This window comes from Lagopus muta, chromosome 15 (genome assembly GCF_023343835.1).
Source record: "Lagopus muta isolate bLagMut1 chromosome 15, bLagMut1 primary, whole genome shotgun sequence".
Taxonomy (NCBI): Eukaryota; Metazoa; Chordata; class Aves; order Galliformes; family Phasianidae; genus Lagopus; species Lagopus muta.
The window spans coordinates 9285359-9306128 of record NC_064447.1 but is presented as its reverse complement, the minus strand read 5'-3'; the positions used below and the strand labels follow the sequence as shown (position 1 = coordinate 9306128).

Here is a 20770-nt window from a genome sequence, read left to right as displayed (position 1 = left end):
TTCCCATTTTGCTTCTGGCATTTTTACTTAGCTCCACAATTTCTTTAGAACCAGTTGGAAAGCTTTACTCCCATTCAGAGGGCCTGGCAGCACCAAGAGATCAGGTTCTGAGAAATGCAATCAGTAACATGCAGAACAGCAGATCTGCTCACCCCTAAACCCACCACGGTTGCACAGTAAAATACTGAAAGCTGTTGTGTTGCAGTTGCATTGCAGTAAAAGGGATGTATATTACCTTGGCTTGGTTTGTACAAAAGGCAAAAAGAGATCCTGCTCTGAATTGTCCAAAAGCTGCAGTTCCAATAGAACACTAATTTTTTTCTATTGATTTGAAAAAGAAAAGTACCTAGCAACAAGCACAGAGCCATGCAGCAGCTGCCTGCTTGCAGTGAGCACCCTTCACCCCTGGCCTGGCAGTCCCCAGCAGGCTCTGAGCAGGTAACACACCGGTCCACCTCATCGTGCTGTATTCAAGGGAAGATTTTCAACGTAAGATTGACATCATCAGGAAACTGAGAAGCAGAGCAGGCAGGAGGTGGAGCATCACGGCCTCGGTACCAAGAGGGGCTGAGGATGGTGCTAGAAGAAAAAAGGGGCATCAGTACAAAGAAATCAACAATTGAACCATTCTTCCATGGGGAAAAGATCCTGTTGTGCCACATCCAGGGAAGATCTCTGGATTTTTGGCAAGGGCTCTCTAATCAGTACCCAGCTATCCCTAATCAAATCATCAAGTCAAAGCCCAAATCCGACACACAGTACTTCAGGGTGCTGTGGAAGTGCTCATTCAGTTGAGATGCTCAGCTAACATGGATGCTTTCAGTGAGATTACAGGACTGCTCCTCATCTTGGACTTAGAAATTGCTGCAAGGCTTAAGGTTCCTCTGCAGAACTGGATTTGCTGCCTCTCCATGCTGGGAAGTGAAGGGTACAGGTGAGCACTACCCAATGCATTTTAAAGGGGCTGTGTGGATAGGCAGCAGCAAATGCCAGTGAAAGAGATCTGCAATAGCCCAGACCAACAGTCTCTCCTCTCAGACACGTGAACAGGTGGCAGGACTTTCTAAGGCCTTGGCACAAGCATGGCTGAGAACTTGGTGTGCTCAGTTCTCTTTACAGGCCAACAAAATTACCTCACTTCCACAAGGCAATTATTCTCCTTACAGTAACCCAAAGAATAAGTATTTAAAGCACAAAAATCAGAAGCCCTAACACACTACATACACTGAAACTTGGGCGTGACGATGTTTATATAGCCTTCTTGTGTTCCCCCGGTGAGCCCAACGCCCAGTTTATCCAGTTCTGTTTGCTTCTGACTTTGGGCCCATTCCTTGATGGGAGACATGTTCCTCCAACTTGACAGATCAGGCAGATTTATCCCCAGCAGGTCCTTAACCTCAGCAGGTGTCAGGCTCTAGGAGAAATCAAACACGAGTTACTGATGTAAATGCAGGAATGACCATACCCCCTCTAGTCAAGGATCTGATGAGGTTTCTGTTAGCAGAAGCATTCAGAACAACAAACTTGCGGTGAGCGGCTCCAGTTGGAACAAATCTTACCTTAGGTTTGGGTAATAAACACAGTGATTCCTCAAAACCAATTTCTGTTGTCTTACCATGACGTCTCCTTGACCCATGTAGGGTCCCCAGTCCCTGCTCTGGTCACAAAGCTTTCTTCCAAAACCAGTAATATTACTGCTAACACTCCTGTTAGAAGGTTTGCACTGTAGCCTAGTGGAAACCTCCTACTACCACTATGAGTGCTTGTTCTAAAGAAATTCCCCAGTAAGACTGGGTAGGCACCCATGGATAGCTCCAAATTAAACTTCTAGGGAAGTTTCAGGTTGGTTTGCTGCTTTCCATTAGTCAGCCATCACTGTGAATTTGATGGAGCAACTCTTGATTTACAACGATGGACAACATGACCAGAAACAACCACCTCGTAGGGCAGAAACACAAGGAGCTGAACAACGTCAGCATTCAGCTTACCATCAAAGCATCTCTTCTCAAATTCACCAATGTACTAACATTCATGTTCACGTTGTCCTTCCTCAGAGCTTTGATATCCTCACCAGGAGCACCTCCTGTGACCAAAAAGAGAAAGTTTTACTCAATGCCCTCACACAAATGAGCAGTGTTGTGTATCTGTATAGGTTGGAGCATAAACTTGGTAGGCCTGGACTGCTAACAGAGTGAATTCCAAATGCAAAAAAAAATAAATAAATAGTTCCTTTAGCTGCAGGGTTTTATGATGTTGGCCATCAAACCAATCTGCATCAATGGCCAGATGGAATGGGCAAGAAGAGGTTCACTGAGGCTGTGAATGAATTCTTGGGTTAACAGGGAAAATCCATGTTTTGTGACATGGGAAATGCCTATGAGATAAGTACTAGGCATTGGCAGCTGGATTTCCAAGGCACTTAGCAGATCTTACCCAACCCAGAAACCCCGAGTCTGAATATTCCTGTGATAGTTAGACAGTCAGTTAAAGGAATTTTAAGTCAGGTACAGATTCTTCCAAGAATATTTTATGTCATCTACAAGTTGGAAAAAGATGCTAACCTTCCAGAACTTCTAACTGCTCAGCTTTGAAGATTCCCAGATGCTAAGACAGTGTTTGCTCCTCTTTCCCTGTACAGACTGTTGTTTTACATACCTAGGTAAGGCTCAATAAGCATATAGTAGTCACGTAAGTAGTGCCGGTCTGAGAAAGCCCGTTTTGCTTTAGCATACAGGATGTCTTTTGTAAGCTGTGAACAGGCTGAAGGATTCAGGGATGCCAGTCTGAAAAAAAGAACAAAAAAAAAAGAAAAAAAAAAGATAATGATGATCATTTAGGAAAATAAAAGTTCTTATTAGTTTCAACTTGAATAAATCCCAAATTCTTCCCATTAGACAGATGACGTATGGAGAGAAGCTCAATGAAGAAAATAACGTCTCAATTGCCTGCTGAAAATGATGTGTTTTCTCAGTTACAATGGCTGTGATGGTGCAATGCTAACTGTGTGTTTGCAAAGATGTAGTTATGTAATTAATTTTACTTAGCAGTCCTTCAGAATCAACTGTTTTGCCTCCAGACAAAAGCAGGCATGCATGCAGACCATACTGGTTGTCACCCGAGGTGCAGTAAAAAGAATGATTGCAGATCTGGCAGAGTGGAGAACAACAGGCTTTTAAGCCTGGGCAGAGAACGTGCACTGAGTTGCTCCTCAGAATTCCTTTTACTGCATGGAGAGAAAGTAAACTGCCCTTGCTGATGGGAATGTGCTTCTACAAGAAGCTGAGAGCATTGCAATGTTGACTCACTTCAGGTTGTTGGGGTCTATCATATTCAGCAAGGTCGCATTCAGAGTGCACAAGTATTTTGTATTAATTGCATTCAGTGCAGTGGCATTCAAGGGGTTTCCCAAGGCAACGTATCGACTGATCACAGCAGCAGCCTAGAAAGACATTTTTTTCAAAAGTTAGCTTCATTCATGGTTTCATCTTTAAAAGAAAAACAAATGTGATAATTACAAAATTAAACCAAATCATTTTAAATCTACTTGTTTGGACCTCGAGGATGGGCCAATTATCTTAAGAAGCCACTAAGCTGGTCCCAAACCAGCAGCTCCCAAACCAGGAAATCCCCACCTGTTCATTTTGGAGGTCAAGCTCTAGCAAGGCAGCCAGCGTGTCAGCTGAAGTTATCTTCCATTTGCTGAAATCCTTCACGGTGAGTAAAGAAGCAAAGCGGTCCAGTTTGGGGAGCAGGCTGTCAGGATATCCATCAGGATATGTCTGTGGAAGGACAGTTGGAATTGCTATGAACACTTGTTGTCGTGCCTGTGTTCTCTGCAAGATTAATATGGAAAAGCCATAAAGGTCTCTGCAAGGAATGAAAACAAAAGCCAGCGAGATATAATGTGTGCATCTGTCATTTTTCTACATGAAAGCTGAGGGAAGCAGGCTTCAGTGAGGAAAGAAAACCTGCAGCAATGTGAATTGATTCAGTGAGCACCTGGAGCAGCAGAATGCCTTACAGTGGTGAAGGCTAACCAAACTCTGGGCTACCCAAGCAGCAGCACAGTCTGCAGGTCAAGCCAAGTGATTATCCCCCTCTATTTGGCTCCTGTGAGACCTCATCTAAGTACTACAGTGTTGGGTTCCCTGAAGGGCTGGAGGCACAACATAGGAAGTGGGGTAGTGGGGCTGAGGGAATTGGGTTTTTCAATCTGAACAAGACAAGGCTAGAAGAGGATTTTATTACTGTCTTTACCTTTTGGGGACTATAGGGAGGATGGAACCACACTCTTCTCAGAGATGCACAGCGAAAGGATAAGGGCCAAGATGCAATTAAAATCCTGATTAGGTATTAAAATATATTTTCACAGTACAAGTGGTCAGATATATGGAAGAGGAACACAGAGAGATGGTGGAGTTTCAGTCCTCGGAGACACTGAAACTCAACTGAACAAGTCCCTGAGCAATCTCATCAGTAGATAATTTGGCATTCATCAGCCTGACGTTACCTCATCCAGCTTCTCCTTCAGCACAACCAATTGCTCCTGACTGAAGGGGTAGTCCAGCATCTGAGCGAAGTAATTCTTTGCAGAGACATTCTTTAGGCAAGCACGCAGCTTCTCAGGTGTATAGTAAATAGGCATCAGCTCATTAAGAGTCGTCTCTGTTATCCTCAGGTCATCTGGGCAACCTGTTGAAGGAAGTATTAAATACACAAACACTACTGCCCAGCATTAAATCATTTTTCTTCAAGCTCTGAGTGCTCCAACTCTGGAGACAGACAAGTATGCCATCATTCCACCCTCCTCCTGGGCAATCCACCACCAAGTGTTTCACAGCTTAACTCAGACATATTCAAGGAGGCCCACAAGCACTGAGATCAATCCTGATACAAGAGGAATGCTGCCATTATGGATCAGAGAAAGCTCCCATACCAACATCACGCTTCTGCCTAGAAGGCAAGAGTTCTTCAACAATGGTGGCCAGCTGTGCTCTTGACAGACGTGAATCACGTGCAGAGTTCTTCAGCCAAAAAGTTAGAACATTCTGCAAAGAAAATATTCCATCAGGGAGATTCTGCAGCATTAAGCATATCATCAATGCATTAGGTCGCTACTCACACAGAAACATAATTGCTGAAATACTGTGGGCAGAAGACTTGTGCTATAAGCCTGGAGACCTTTCTTCGGTCAGCCAAAGGCAGATTTCTAAATGCCTGAACTCGAGTAACCCACCTTGGGGACCTTCTGCCAGATGCTGTGATCCAATACAGGAATCAACCCTGTGAGCTCATTCAAGGTAGATGCTGACCACACTTGAGGAGGCCTGCAGACAGAAATCGATGGGATCAGTTTTCAGAAAGAAAGGAAAACAACACGAAAGATGCCAGCATTGTGTCTATTATGTCCACGTAACATAGTAAGTTAAGAAAACTTCTCAATCACTTTCTATCACAGAAAACTTTATTCCAGTGGATCAGAAGCAACTGTTAGTAACACTGGGGCAGCCGTATGGGAAAATGGCATTTAACAAACACTTTTTTTAAGTGTGAAAACCAATTGCCAATTCAGTGCCAAGACCTTTGAGCATTTGACACAAGAAGGAAAAGTAATTTGCCTTTCTGGACAACGTCTCTTAGGTATAGCCAGGGATTTATCAAGCATCTGGCAGTTTGAGAGATAGAAGCAGAATGTCTTCTGGAAGTCAGAATCTGATGAACATCTAGAGCTCTTCTGTGCTCATCAGCACCACCTCAGAGAAGTTTGGATAATGAAAAACAGACCAGAGAAAAGGCTTCTGTAACTACAGCAGGTGAGACAGAAACAACTATATGTTTTTCAGTAGAATTCCAGCCAAACTTATGCATTGAAAGACATTCAAATGAAACAATGTGAAATTCAAAAGCAATGAATTATTCAAGTGTATGATCAAGTTGGTCAGCTGCAGTTCACTTAGGTCTCAACACGACAAGAGGTTTTTTTTTCTTCTGAGCATCAGCAAAAATCCATACCCAAACGTAGTGTTGCCACTGCTGATCACACTCCTAATAGCCTCCTCTTGATCAGGCAGGAAAGATTCACACTGGCTTAATTCCTTCAACAAAGTCCCAGCAGAACTTCTAATGTATTCTTCACCCAGGTCACAGACCAGATGACCCAGAATCTTTGCATTTTCCTTGTTTACTCGTGTGCCTGGAATTTTCTGAAGTAACACAAGACAGAGAGATTAAGTAGAACTGGATCCCACTGTACAAGAGCATTTTTGCTCCTTCTGACAGCTGACATCCCCAAACTCTCCCCAGCCTTGAGCAGAGCTCTCCCCTGCCCACATACCAAGCACGCTAAAGCTTCCAGCAGCAGCTGTTTGCGCTCTGACGACTCTCTTTGCAGAAGATCAAGACTTGCTTTCCCAACATTAGCAAAGTACTGCTTACAGCTTCCTGTTGCTGCATAGTCTGAAGGGCTAGGAAGACAAACACTGTGAGTTCTGCTGAATGATACAGACGGTCAGGTTCAAGGCTGTTCAACATATACTCTGTTTAATATAATGTTTTCCATACCCACAGTCTAAATTCTATGCAGTTCTTCTTCCTAAAGACCACAATCCACATTTTTCAAAAACTCAGTTTCACTTTAAGGGCTCCTTTGTAAGACTCGGCTTAAAATGATTCAGGATTTGAATACAGAACCACAGTGGATAAGCTGCCAGAACAAAGAAATCTACTCTACTGTCTGTTTCATCTGACACTGTAAGAGAAAATCACCCTCAAAAAGGCTAAAAAGTACCAAAAGCCCACAGTAGTTTCACATCAAGACAGAAATAACTAAGAAGAGCTTCATACTGTTTTACTATAATACAATGTATTATACAATTATACAATTACAGTAAATATACAATGTATATTTACTGTAATACAATGGATAGTTAAATCTGAAAGGCATCAAAGCTCTTTCAAAAGCTTTCTGCAATCTTTTTTTTCTGTAAGAATGCCTGAACAAATCAGAAATATATGTCAAACATGAATTAGTCCCTACTAGCTGGCTTATAAAGTCATGCCTCTTCTTCTCATTCAGGACTAAAGCAACAACATGAAAAATGATAGCATATATACCTTAAAAATAGCAACAGGTCTTTAGGATAGCTATCCAAGTCCTTGGGAATCCCACGCAGCATCACCATCTTCGCTAAGCAACTCAGCTGAAAGCACACCAGAGTTTGTAGCAGAAAAGGAAAACAGTATAAAACGATAGGGGAAAAAAAAAGAAAGAAAGAAAAAAAAAAAAAGATTTTACTTTGCCCCAAAGGGAGAAAGAAAAAGGGATAAATCAGCCCTGAGAAGCCTTTGGAAAAATTCAAAACTGGGCACCTGAGACCCAGGACCACTTATATTTGTTCCAGTCCTTTAAGCTGAAGATCTTTTGTTCTTGCTAAACAATCCTAATTAGTATCTCCACTGCAATACCAAACACCATTTGGGAATACAGGAACTGACCTGGTCTGCTCCTAGCTTGACATTCTTCCTCTTCATGACTTTGGCCAGCTCCTGAACTCTCTCTGGTTCCATTTCATTGGCAACTGCACACGTGTAGCCATGAAGGACTGACTGGGAAAGCCTGAATGTTTACAGAAAGCAAATCAGAGGGGCAAGGATTTCAGGAGAAAAGCCAGTGATGACCCCCTGAGTATAAGCACAAACCTTCCCACACCTCAAAGCTTAACACTCTCAAAACTTCATCAACACAACATCACTAGTCTTGACTTTTGTGGGAGATCAAGAAGCCATCGCTGCTTACACAAATATAGTCTAGAGATTTTGCTGGGAGTAGAACTGCAGGGACAAATTCTCCACCCCAAGCAATACTGCTGTACTGAAGCACAAGATCAGATGTGCTTTCTGTGTATGACACATATCAAAACTGAAACAGTCTCATGCAGATCCTCATCACAGCAGTCTCACGACCTGGGGGAGCTTAGGAAGAAGTCCTTCTATATGGAAAAACTGACACTTTGAAAGCAGCATGACATGTCAGATCTATTGTTCTTCCAGGTACGTGTGAAGGCTTTCATCATTTTTCATCTCAGATACAAGAACTGACAAAAGACACGTCAGTCTCACTAAATGTAATTCTTGGAATAGCACCACATAAGACTGACAGGTTGTCTGATTAGAAATGCTTTGCCAAGAAGCAAGGTTCCCAACTGCAGTCTGAGCCAGCAGTATTGTTTTAGAAAGGAAGTCTGGCTCACACGTGTATCTTGCAGCTGACACCATGGTACACCTTGCCACTGCATGCTTGTTTGCATGGTATTTTCCTGTCTCTTGTTATAGATTAAAAAAGATCAGTCATGCATGATAAAAGAAACAGGGATAACACGAGCCAAGCAAACATGGAAAACACAAGGAGAGCAGAAAAACGCTACCTGCTGAAGTCAGGCTCTGTTCTTATCACATCTCTGAAAAACATGGCAGCCTGTGGAGCAAAGCCAGATGGTCAGTAGTTAATTACGCTCTTCCACATCACTACTTGTATTTTCAGGCAGACTTTAAGAGTGGACTCATAGCTCTGCAGTGTCCAAGAGTGACAGTGAGGGCAATACAAGCTGCTAGAATGTTACCTGGTCTCGAGTCCACATTTTACTGTTGAGATCCTCAATGCTGAGCTTCTCATCCTCAAAAATAAGCAATGATTTTGGAATGTAACTGGCCAGAGCACCAGGGATAAGTTTAACTAGGTCAGCTGGGTTGCTTACACTGGAGGAAATCTGAAACAACAACAAAACTAAATAATACTTGTAAAAAATCTAACGTTACAAATTATTTCCCATTCAACATACACATCAGACTAGCATGAGACTAATACCCAAGGCCCCAGTGAGAGGGAATGGTTCTGTTTCCATCAGTTTCCCAGCTCTTGGCTTGATGCTCTAAAAATCCTTAACAGGCCAGAAAGGAGGAACACTCCTCCCTGACAACCCAAGCAGTACCTCAACTCTCGAAGGGAAGCTGCAGAGCAGTTCTGTGGTGAAGGAGGTGTTATTTCCCTCACGCATCACCCAGAGCCCTGACCATCCCACTGCCCCAACATATGCTATGTGCAGGGCCTGTGGTGCTGAACATGCCAGCAGTTTTCTTGTAGAAGGTAAGATGAATAATAACAAACTCAGATGCTGCAAGGTTAAAATAACGGCCAGGAAAAGCGAGGAAAGGTGTTCACGTCCTACAGTCACGCAGGGGAAATGACACAAAGCATTGCTAGGGGATTAATTTACCCTAGAAGGGGCCTTTTCTAAGATGAGCCCTCACTTCTCACACATTCTAATTTCAAACAATGACAATAACATTTTCTTGGCAGCTTCTTATCACATCAGTGGCGAGTAGTTTCCATGTGCGTCCCCCAGAAAACTGTCTCTTCTGCCCCAAGCCCTAAGAGGCTCATCAGAGCATGCTGGCTGGCAGCCAAGGACATCCACGCTGGCACCGTGATGGGGATTGGGAATGCCTGTCCTGTTGCATGCTCTGGTTAGCAATGACAAACAGCCCAGAGGGAATCTTGTCTGTGTGCGCAGGTATGTGTCAGTGCCTGGCCCCAGGTAACCAGTGTTCTTGGTTGTGAGTCACTGGAGCTTCGCTAATTTATGACATCCATAGAGAGAAAAGCAATTTCACCTTTTCCACAAATATCCTTTTCAGAGGAGAGGGCAGGGCTGCTATTTGCTGAACAAACTCAGGCAACTTAATGGCTTCCAAGATCACTTCTGGAGGCAGGCTTCGAAGCGTGCTGCTGTTGAGGCCAGCCACCAAGCTCCCTAGCTTTGCCAGGCTCTGTCCAGAAGAAATCTGAAAGATAATACATGCAGGCATGAGTACATGAAAGACTAAATAGCACTTGCTTACAACTAGCTATGCTAGGACTAAGGTGCATTGGTGGATTTCATCTTTTATACCTGATAGCCAGAGTTGAGCAGTTTGTTGATAATAGCACTGGACTGGTCAGTATTCCAGCCACGAACTTTACCCAGGGTAGGAATCGATGCTTCCAGGTCTTCCCCACTGATCTTATTTTCTATGTCAGACACAGACAGCCCAACAGCAATCTGGCCCAACACCCCCAGCACAGCAGGAGTGAAACGCTCAACATTCCTCACCAAAGAAGATACAACCTGTAAAAATCCCACAGATTCAGAAAAGAAAGTCAGAAGAGTAATGATGTGTGCCTATTGGATTCTACAGCCTTTGGATGCCTTACATGGCTAGATTTTCTGCCCCAAATTTGTGTGATCAAGCCTGTTCATGGACTTGTACCATTAAGACTTTGCCTATCATAAAGCATGAGCCAGACAACACAAAAAAACAGCAAGATGGGTTCTAGGACTGCACACGGGAGGAGGCATGAGAGCTGAACCTTCAATCATCAGAAACATCGCCTAGTTGAATGAAGAACTGAGTCACAGGGCTGGGCAGATTACCTGCAGTTCCTCTGTTGTCAGGGATGAGGGAGCACCGTTTCCCTTTATTCTTCCGAGCGTTGTGTTCAAGGTGCAGCTGTTACTGATCCTCTGGGCCAAGCTCAAAGAATCATCCCTGCTCAGGTTGCTCACTGCAGAGGGGCTCAGGTAGCAAACAAATCTGTCTGGGAGACTGCGGGTGGGACACCAGGAAGAGAGGTTGACAATCTGATAGGCAGTGATTCTGATCTTTCTTCCTTTTTCCAAAGGATGCTCGCACAGCCCAAGTAACAAATGCAGAAGGGCAAACAAACAACTCAAGTGATAAGAATTATTCGCTGGCACAGGAAGAAGGTACTTGCAAACTGATTACCCTTAGGTGGAAATCAAATGAAAGCAAGGCTTGAAGCATCATTTTCATCCCAGGCCCCCAGTACCAGCTCAGCATCAACACAAGGATCCTTGGAGCAGCAAATCCTGCCCATGACAGACTGGCTGTCTGACACACCAGGGATTTACCCTGCTCTTCCTTGTCCTGCACAGACACAGAGTCCCATTTTCTCTTCACTATTCAACAGAGCAAAACCAGAGCAAAACCCTCCCTTGCCCAGAAGCATCCCTGGACCTCTGCAGGGAGAGAGGTGCTACCTCTGGTTTCAGAGGCTGCCTGCCACCCAAAGCAACATCCTCAAAAGAACAGAAGTGCACTTCCAAGGGAAACGTCACCAAGGTCATTTACTGATGGCCTACATACCTTCTCACTGAAGTACACACAGCAGTTTCTGTTTTCCCAAAAAAAAAAAGAGAGAAAAAGGAACTGTGACAGGAATATGTATACAGAACCACATTTGAATCCAAGGGAAATTACTTGGTCAGAAACTCACCATTGAGAGCGGGGCTGGAGCACTGAGTAAGGAGGATGAGAGAAAAGAGAGAACCATATTCTGCAGTTACAATGGTAGTACGGTGTTATTTGTGATCATTTCATACAGAGAAGCATGTACATACAACCAATTTATACTTGAATCTGGCTTGAAACACACAAATATCTACACTCAGGCCTCCTCCCCTGCTATGGTTGGGAACTGCCATCTGCAAAATTGAGATCAGTATTGGCTCTGTATTCTAAAGAGCCAGAAAGTCATTCAGGCAATAGAAGCAATGGGATGGGCTACTCCAAGGATCTGAGTGTGACCAGTGGGTGTCACCCTCCTTGCACTGCCTGGTGACATGTCTGCACTGCAAAGACCTGGAGAAGCCATCCCCACCCAGTACATCCATAACTGAGGGACAGTTAGCCAGTTGGCCCACATCATAACGCACAGGCATTGGTTTGTGGCAACTGATTTTCATCATTGCACCAGGAGGAATCATTGCTACCAGGAGGAATCACGCTGACCACTAACCCAGACACACTTTGCAAGCAAAGACATATTTCAAACTCAGTGTTTGTCTTACCAGATATGTCCCAGCAGGAGCTGCGTCAGCTCCCAGCCAACCTGGAAGACAATGTGATGTGATTTTAGCAGCACACTCAGGACAGAGGTTCATTCTCACAATTCCCATCTGGCTTAGCAGATCCCAAACATCAGTCATCTCTCTACATCATTCTGACACAGCATTTCACAGAACCAACTGTCAGACCTTCCCCTTGTTCTGACTTTGTGACAGCTGTCTGGCAGGCAGGGATGAGGTGCTCCTTTATCTACTCAAAGTCTTTTTCCTCCCAAAGAAGAAAGGGGAGGGAAAGGGGCAGAAAACACTCCTGGAATGCTCCTTCTCTCCAACATCTCTCGTGTGCCAGGACAAGATCAAGGTAAGAGATCAGCCCAGGAGGCCTGACCCAGCATGCTTACACATCCATGATGGTCCCAGCTTCGCAGCTTCTTCCTTCTTCTTACAGCATCCACATTGAAACATCAATTGTAGCCAAGCCTGCATTGTATTTCACACATCTCCAGCTAAATCCTTGAGTGGATTAAAACTATCCTATGCTGCAGAACTGCACACAATGCAGGCCGTGCCACTGTATGACAGCCATCACTTCAGCCTTGTCTGAGAGCTTGGCAGGGATTTACTAAATTACATCAGCCTGTCACCGTTGGCTCTTGGCAGGTCCGTGCAAGTTCTCCACTGCTCTACACTTTGTTTTTCTCAACTTTTGCACTCTTCTTAATGTCAACTTGCTTTTCTCCAGCTGATACCAGGAAGTTGGAAATATGGTGAAATGCAAGCTTAGGAAACCAAAACAGCATACACAGACTCAATTCTCCCTGGCATTACTATTGTAAAGAACAAGAAACCTGCCAAGCTCAGCATCTTAACAACACAGAAAAAAAAAGAGGGGGGAAGATGGGGAAATCCCATGTGACAGGGCAGAATGAATAAATGCAAGAAATGCTACATGAAATGAGAGGCAGGGAGAAGAAGACAATGATTCAATGATTTGAGGCACCTGAGGTGATGCTGGCAGGCTGACAGGCACAACTGAAGCAGAGTTGGTTTTGTTGGTGTGTTTTCTCATGGTGTGTCCAGATGTAAAATAGCTTGTAGGGATGGATGAGAGGAGTCCCTAATCAGTGTAACAGCTCTTTGGATTACTAGCTGCTACGCCTTTTCAAATCATTTAATTAATAGAGAACTGTCACTAACCAACAGGCAAACAAACGATACCCATAGCTGGCCAAACGGAGTGCTTTCCTCTAACCCTACCACACATTAGCTTTACTCTTAGGCAAAGTCCTGAAAGAGTTACCAGGACCACAACCACGAGTTGAGAGCCAAAGGCCATTGCTTCCCTGCTTATAGACAAAGCCAAGACTGTTTCTATCCATAATAATCACTTCCTCCTCCTCTCTGGTTTGGACCTTGGAAATACACAGCCAAGCCCTTTGCCCCAATCTTGGTAAGTCCTTGTACACATTTATCTTTAAGAATGGCAATAATCCCATTGAACTGGAAGAGCAGCGTTCAGAGACCCATGTGGAAAAGGAGGAAGGTGGGGGGCCTCTCTGATCCTACAGGAGAAACTCAACTCACTATCACAGCCATCCTTGCTCTGTGATAAAAGATGCCTCATCTCACCATTGCATTAAGAGACATTAATTCTTCCAAGAAACCTATACAATTCTGCTGAACATACTTCACTCCTTGTATAGGATATCAACATAAAATTGGAAAATCAGATTTTCATCAGTTTCCACAATACTGATCAGTTTTGAACAGCAACAAGCGCGTCATTAATGAAATAAAGAAAAAAAAGCAATCTGTTTATTTGTTTTCCTTCCTTAATACTGATAACCAAACCCACCACAGAGAAAATGACAGACTCTTTATGTAGCTGCTCCCCAGCTGGCATCTCATTAGCTTGTTTGTAATGTTACAAGTCCATGTTTTATCATCACTGAACTCATTACAAAGGTGATCCCAAATCTGACAAGGAAGAGAGAACAAAGCGCCGACACTTTGGGAAAGTAACAAAGACTGCTTTGGAATCCCTCAGTACCAAAAAGCAGGAGGAGGGGAAGAAGGGGAATACAAACAGAACCAGCTAAGGCTATTTTGTAAATAAGTGCCTTCTGCATATCCCAACAGAAGAAGCCATCAGCAGACAGCTCTGCAACGATGGGACGGGAAAATTAATTCCACTTCTGTCCTTCCGCTCTGTTCATTACAGAAATTAATATATTTTAGCTCGAGGATTCAGTAATAAACCAGTTCACTCAGTAACGAACCAAAGGCTGAGGACTGCAAACAACCACCACAGTAGCATCTGGTGGTATTTCAATGCAATCTTCCCTTTTGAGGGTTACCCCAACCACAGCTTCCAGGACACCCTTCCCCACGCAGCAATACTCACTGAGCACAAGGAGGAAGCCAAGTTGCAAAGGTGGCATTTCTGCAGTGGTCTTCAGAGTGCCTGTGCCCACAAGGAATCACCTTATTTCAGCCAAGAAAAAAAGCAGAAGCGAATAATACTTAGTTGTAAAAAAACCAAACCTGGGTAGGAAAGTTAAAAAGCGTTCATTCAAATAACTGCTTGCTGAGCTAATTTACAATATCAACAACCTTCACAAAGCCTACCTGAAACTGGATCCAAAGCACGTGAAGCTACTTGAGGGTATGCTCAGCCTGATCGAGTAAGGAGAATTCAGAGTTAGTGAAGCTAGACTCACTGCTATCAACGCCTTGAAGTTGGTGGTGGGCTCTGCTCTGCAGAGGAAGACAGCAGCTTGCACAACCTGCCCAGATGGTTAAATGTGGCAATCGCCTCCCAACCACCAGTCACTGGGTCCTCACTGTGAGGCTCCCCGATCGTAGAGGGCTGCTTTTCACTGAGCAAACCAGGGTGTGTCTCTGGCTTCTCAAAATTACATCTGAAATTACAGGATGGATTTGGAGCGCCAGACACACCTGTAAGTCCTTAAAGATGCAAACGTTTAACAGTGCAAACAAAAGTGTGTTTTTTTGTTAGTGCTCGGCATTCCCTTGGATACCATTGGAAACATTGATCTCAGAGTGTCTGCGTGGAGTGAGCAGGATGAGAGCAGTGAATAAGTGCATTCCCCCCATGCTCCAAACTTGACTCGTTTGCCATTCATGGGATGCAACAGTTATACAGCTTCAGAACTGTAAACCCTGAGATCTCTATCTCCCTATCACCAGAAACAGCCTTTCTCTCAATAAATCTGCACAATTCCTAGAATATAACTTCATGGAATTTCCAGTCCTGCCAAGCTGCTCTAATTAAAACATTGTTTACTTTTTGCAATTAAGAGCTTGCATTTGGTTACAAGGGGTCTGTGTGCAGTAACTGCATGCTGCAGGAGACAAAGAATGACTTGATGGACTTGTCCTGCTCCTTAGGCTGAAAAACACATGGAATGGGTCCTCACAATCTCCCCAGAACTGTGCATCAGCAATGTTCTCCAACTAACTGTAAGCCTACAAGCACTTCAGCAAGGAGAACTTAGCAAGCACAATCTGCAAGACTAAAAGTGAGACCAGCTGCAGATATCAACAGGAGAGGGATATTAAACTGCCTTCTGTCTGGTTCAGACTTTGTTTCTCTGACCCTCAGATCTGAGTCCTCAAGCCAATAAGAAATTGTCCACCATAACTCTCTCAACTTCTTTGGGTGCAAACGAGTAATTCTGCATACTCAAATTTGAGAATCTGTCTTTGGTCACTTTATTGATGTTTTTTCAAGGTTCCCATAAGCCATTTAAGTCCCAGGCTCAGGCTTGTCCCATCACACCCACCTACAACTCCTGTGTTTGTGGCAATGCAGAGAAAAGCTGGTGTTGACTCACAGCACCACCACGTACCCAAAACCGGCTCCCTCCCCACTCCCAGTTTTCTTAGCACGCTTAATATGTTTATCAGCTATTTTGAAACTTGTACAAGATTACTGATTCATACTTATTGTTTCTCTGACCTAGGAGTCCATAGGATGCCACACATGAAACCAACTCATCAGCTTCCATCTAAGCTATCCATTTCTATGTAAACTTGAAATGCATCATTTTGCAAATAATCAAAGTTCAAAGCAAGAAGCTGCTTCTCCAGGAAATCCAAAAGAAGTCTCCCTGAGACAGATGGAAGATCCTTCAATAAGGTTTCAAATATCTTAGCTTTTGGTGTCTTATGCCTTTCAGAAAGTCCACATTGCAAGCAGGCAGCTCACAGAGGAAGGTCAGGTAAGCCCGTGTTGCTGCTGAGTCCTGATCATGCTGCTGGAAGAACTGCAGGTCCAGAAAAGAGTCGATGAAGAAAGCAGCAACATGGCACAGCATGGCTCTGCATCTGCAGCCAGATCCACTGCTTCTCACGGGGGTATCCGAAGGTGAAACGGAAGAACAGGATGCATCTGAAAAGCAGAAAAATCAACAGTGAGCCTCATCAACTGATGAGGAAACCAGGGGAGGGGGCAATGCAGAGTGTCAGGATTTTCTGCTTGTGTTGATCAGGTAATCTGCGTACCTAAAGAGTGTGCCAAGCAACCCCCCCAACGGGGAGAGATGCCAGAGTTCACGAAGGCAAGGAGGAACTTTCATCTATAAACAAACTGTTATTTTTCTTAGCTCTGTTCACAAAGTGGCTGAGCAGAAGCAGCAAGTATTTGGCAAAATTCTGATTATTGCAATGAATAAGGCTGGAGCTGATTTATGGCTTTGTATCTGCTCAAGTAAGCGTAAGTAAGAGCTACAGCTTCCTGAAATAGGCTTCTGGCTAGAGGATTTTTGGATGTGATGCCATATGCAGATTGACTTCATAGCACTGGATGCTGGAAACAGCAGTTTGGTCTCTTGCAGGTTTTCCTGCACTTTCTACACGCCAGCTTTACCCAGCCACATCATCACAGTAGCATTAACCATGCATGGCAGCACAGCTTCAAGATGAGGATAAGATTTGCAGATGGGTGGTCAGACAGGAGAACATCACAGCCTCTCACAAAGTGACATCAATCTAGAAAAGTAGATTTGATAATTTGGTAATAACCCTCGTGCTACCCAGAAAAGACGTGGTGCAGGTGCTTCATTCCTATTATCTTAGCAACATGAAGCAATTCAGGCAGCAGCTGTGACTAAGCCAGAATGAGATATTTGCAGCCCACACCTGGTAGACAAGTCTTTCAGGGGATGGAGTCCAGCACGCCCTCAGCTACCACCTCTCCAGAAGCAAAGCTCTTCCTGTCATTAACTTCATTTCCACAACTTGCCCTTCGTAAGCCCTGCTCTCCCCACCTTTGATGAACTTCTCTCCCTTTGCAGCCCCTCAGTCACAAACCAATGGGAACACAGAGCATGTAACACAAATGCTGATAAAACTCCCTGTTGGTGCGAAACAGCTTGAGGTCCCATCTCATGTGAGAAGCACAAAACTGAAAGAGATTTCAGTCAGCCTTGCCTCGTGGTACCAGTGGATACAGCCCTGCTGACAGAAGTGCCTGCAGCCTGCATTGGCATGTGAGGGGGATTTTAGAGCTCACCTGTACAGTCACTTCTAGTTCAGTGCCATTACTGAGACCTCTCTCCGCCTCTCTTCCTTCTTGCATTCCTCCCTCCCTGCAATCATCCCTCTCCTGAAACTGCAAATAATCCAATGTCTTTATGTCACCTCCTCCTCAAACGCATAAATTTCCCCGCAATAGCAAGTGGGGAATGAATCCTAGTTTTGCATCATGATTTCTTAACACTCACACTGAAGGGTCATGGAAGGAGGGCAGTCAATGAAACCTGCAGAGGGTGGGTAGAAATGGGCCAGGCCTAAAACATCGTTTGTGCCATGGGAAAATGAGTCAGTGCATTCACAACCCTCTACTCTCCCAGCCTGACAGAGACATCGAGGGCAGCTCAAGTGTTACTCAGCAACACTAAATTGTACAATTGGTCGTCGATGCGTTCCTGCCATGTTAAGCCAGGTGTGGCAGCAGGCAGTAAATCTCTCCCGATCCCATCTCTGCCACACAGACCACACGCCCTGCTCAGCCCAGTCGCTGCATTTCCCTGTAGCTTTCATGCAGAACTACAGGGGCTTCAGGCTGTCTCAGAAAAGTCAGATCTCCCATTAGGTAGACAGAGCTGGGGAAGCAGAGCCAGGCCAGCAGATACATGCTCACATCACAGACAAACTTCCCATCCAAACACGGGTCCAAGAGCAAGCAAACTGCATGGCAGACCACTACCCTAGGGGGGCTAAGAAGAACATTTGGCCATGAGTTTGTACAAGATGTGGTCAGGCTTTCACTCATGTCAGACCAGCGCTGAGCTCATCTGCAAGCCTGCATGGGCTACCACAACTCACAGGGGTCACACAGCCCTGCTCTGCACCCCAGAACCAGAAAGAGAGGTTTAAGAATGGGAACAACAGAGCACAAAATAAAGTTTGCTGAAGAGAAACCAAAAGGGGCAGTTAAAAAAAATAAAAACAGATGGCATAAAAATTGTAAAAAGACATACTGAAGGCTGAAAGCAAACACATGCTGCCAGGGAAGAAAATCAAACTGCTGTGATAGTACAGAAGGGCAAAGAGGCAACTGGAAGTGAGGAGGCATCTTTCAAATAATTGACGTTTTCTGTTCCTACATTAGTTGCTTCATGAAAAAGAAAACTGTCAGGACCCAGCAGGGACAACACGATCCAGGTACAAAGAGAGGATATGGAGACATGCAACTCTAACAGCAAAACTAAATTAATTCTTTTTATCCATGTCCATCACACATAGATACTAATAGAAATCTAAGACATAAGCAGCCTCAAGACCATAAAGGCAGTGCTATGATACAGTCATTGCTTGCACCCAGCTCTTATTTTACCCTCCCTGTACAGATCTCAGACTTACTGGGACTTGGCACACAAAGGAAGACTCCCCCACAACTGAATTAAGCCTCTGCGAAAATTCTCCTCTACTTATCTCACTAAAAATGCAAACAAGGAAACACTACTAAATAAATATCCACACTTGAGAACTGTGATTTCATTGGCATCAAACCAATCACTGCTCTATGGCTTAGTGCTTCCATTGCAGAACAGTCCTGCCTTCGCTCCAGCTGCTCTTGACTAAAACTGCTGCTTCCTACTTGCAGAAAAGAAAGGTAAATTAGGTTAGGTAAGGTTATACACATTTCAGGGAAGGTAAATTGGGGCAGGAAAAGCTATATGATCTGTCTTGTTGATATGTCCATCACTGGATGAGGTCGGAGTTCAGGGAGAGGTTTGCAAACTGGGGAGTCTCAGGGCAGCAGAGAGGAGATCCGAAAGCTGTCCTCCAGCATCCTCATCTCACATCCTTTTTACATGTGGTTTGCCACGAAGAGCAAGGAGGTTGAACGGTTACAAGCTGAGATATAGGCGGGGGGTATGAAAAGGACACGTCTTTGGAAAAAACAGAGACATTTATGTTGGTTCCTTAAGACTTCATTTTCAGTTCCCAAAAACATGAGAGTTTGTTCCTAGGTTAATCATCACATGGTTTATGGTCTCTGTGGATTTCTTGTAGCAGTAAAAGTGGCCACTGGTTCAGAAAGCAAGTGAACAATACTCTCAGACCTACTAACAGTGCAAGTGTAGTTTCAAATCGACAGGGCTGACCCTTATCTTGGTGCAGATCTTCCAAAGAATGCGTAAGCAGGTCATATCCTGCTCTGTGACTGCAGAACTGCGTACCTACTCGTTAAATGTCACCTGGAGAAATTTTTTTAATAAATAAGGCAGTACTTGGTTCAACACGCAACTTGTTTCACTTCTGCTTGCTTAAGCATTCGGTTACAAGCAGGAAACATGTGAAAATAAACATTATTGGCTTTGAGATGGTACTGTGCCCACACCTACAAATTCCAGAGAGGTCAACAAGAACCTGACACAGAAGGTTTGTTTCTGACAGTTCATGCAAGAGCATCAATGCTCACCTCCATGTACCAACAGGTCTTCACTCAAGGCTACTTCTGAATTGCAAAGGAGAAGACAAGAAAGCCAGAGGTCTCAGAGACCTGCCTACCTTCAGACAGCCCATGGAAGACAGCCTGCCTACCTTGGCCACCCCAGGAAAAAAACCCAGTCTTGATTTGTCTCCTCCTCCAGTAACTCCACAGTAAACCCTGCTCTGGACACTCAGCACTCCCACTGCACACTATTAAAAGAAGTATCACAGAGACAAATAAAAAGGCAGAGGAACTGATTTAAGAGTGGGGATAAAGAGGCCAAAGAGCACCAAATATTAGTAGCAGCTAGAAGTAAAACTCAACCATCACATCACCCTTTGCCAGAACTTCACAGGAGATTCTGCTTGTTTTCTACCTCCTTCTCTATAATCATTTTTGAGTTGCACAAAGACAAAAACCACATACATCTAACAGTCAAACCTCCTGAATTATAAGCTTAATAAAACTGAAAAAGAAGTACCGTGAAATCTGTTCTTCCTCTTTCTTGGCAAGGTTTCTGTTCATGTTGGTATCGTGACTGGCAGCACTGGAGCAGAAGTGTTTAGCAGTGCCCTAGCCCTGTTCAGCTGGGTACAGAAGTCCTCCTGACAGATCAGCAGCCAGGTTTAAGAAACATGACCAGCTTTAAGGTAATTGACATCGGAAAAGCAGAGTTCAGCAGCGAGGCTCAGAGCTCACACATGGTCCTGGGAGCCCAGCCCAGCCTTGAAAGACTGCTTAGAAAGAACCAGGCTGTTACAACGTTGGGTCTTTGGCCATTAGTTCTGGCTGTACCATGAAACTCACACCATTAAAAGCATTTGGCATCCAGCACTCCAAGAACAGTGCTACTTGGGTCAGCTGCTGTGCTATGTTCTCAGTTCTTCCTGTGAACAGGTCC

General features: G+C 44.3%; 1 protein-coding gene across 1 annotated transcript; it reads right to left on the bottom strand.

Annotated features, from left to right (window-relative positions):
* Positions 1-30: 30 nt before the first annotated feature.
* On the bottom strand, positions 31-14623 carry MSLN (mesothelin). Its single transcript, XM_048961824.1, has 22 exons — positions 14308-14623; positions 11907-11947; positions 11333-11354; positions 11203-11230; positions 10470-10641; positions 9948-10163; positions 9670-9840; positions 8619-8765; positions 8424-8473; positions 7495-7615; positions 7114-7199; positions 6335-6464; positions 6013-6203; positions 5237-5327; positions 4937-5048; positions 4511-4692; positions 3633-3779; positions 3306-3439; positions 2656-2783; positions 1989-2083; positions 1225-1414; positions 31-579 (listed from the first exon to the last, which is right to left on the bottom strand). The coding sequence occupies exons 1-22, from the start codon at positions 14342-14344 to the stop codon at positions 485-487; spliced, it is 2586 nt and encodes an 861-aa protein (XP_048817781.1). The 5' UTR covers positions 14345-14623; the 3' UTR covers positions 31-484.
* Positions 14624-20770: the final 6147 nt, after the last annotated feature.

Bases quoted from the DNA above. Each gene is read 5' to 3' on its own strand.
- MSLN (XM_048961824.1), bottom strand. From the start codon at position 14,344: ATGCCACCTTTGCAACTTGGCTTCCTCCTTGTGCTCA. The intron at 9,841-9,947 runs GTATAAAAGATG...ATTATCTTTCAG, and splicing joins TGCTCAACTCTGGCTATCAG to ATTTCTTCTGGACAGAGCCT. The intron at 3,440-3,632 runs GTGGGGATTTCC...ATGTCTTTCTAG, and splicing joins TTGACCTCCAAAATGAACAG to GCTGCTGCTGTGATCAGTCG.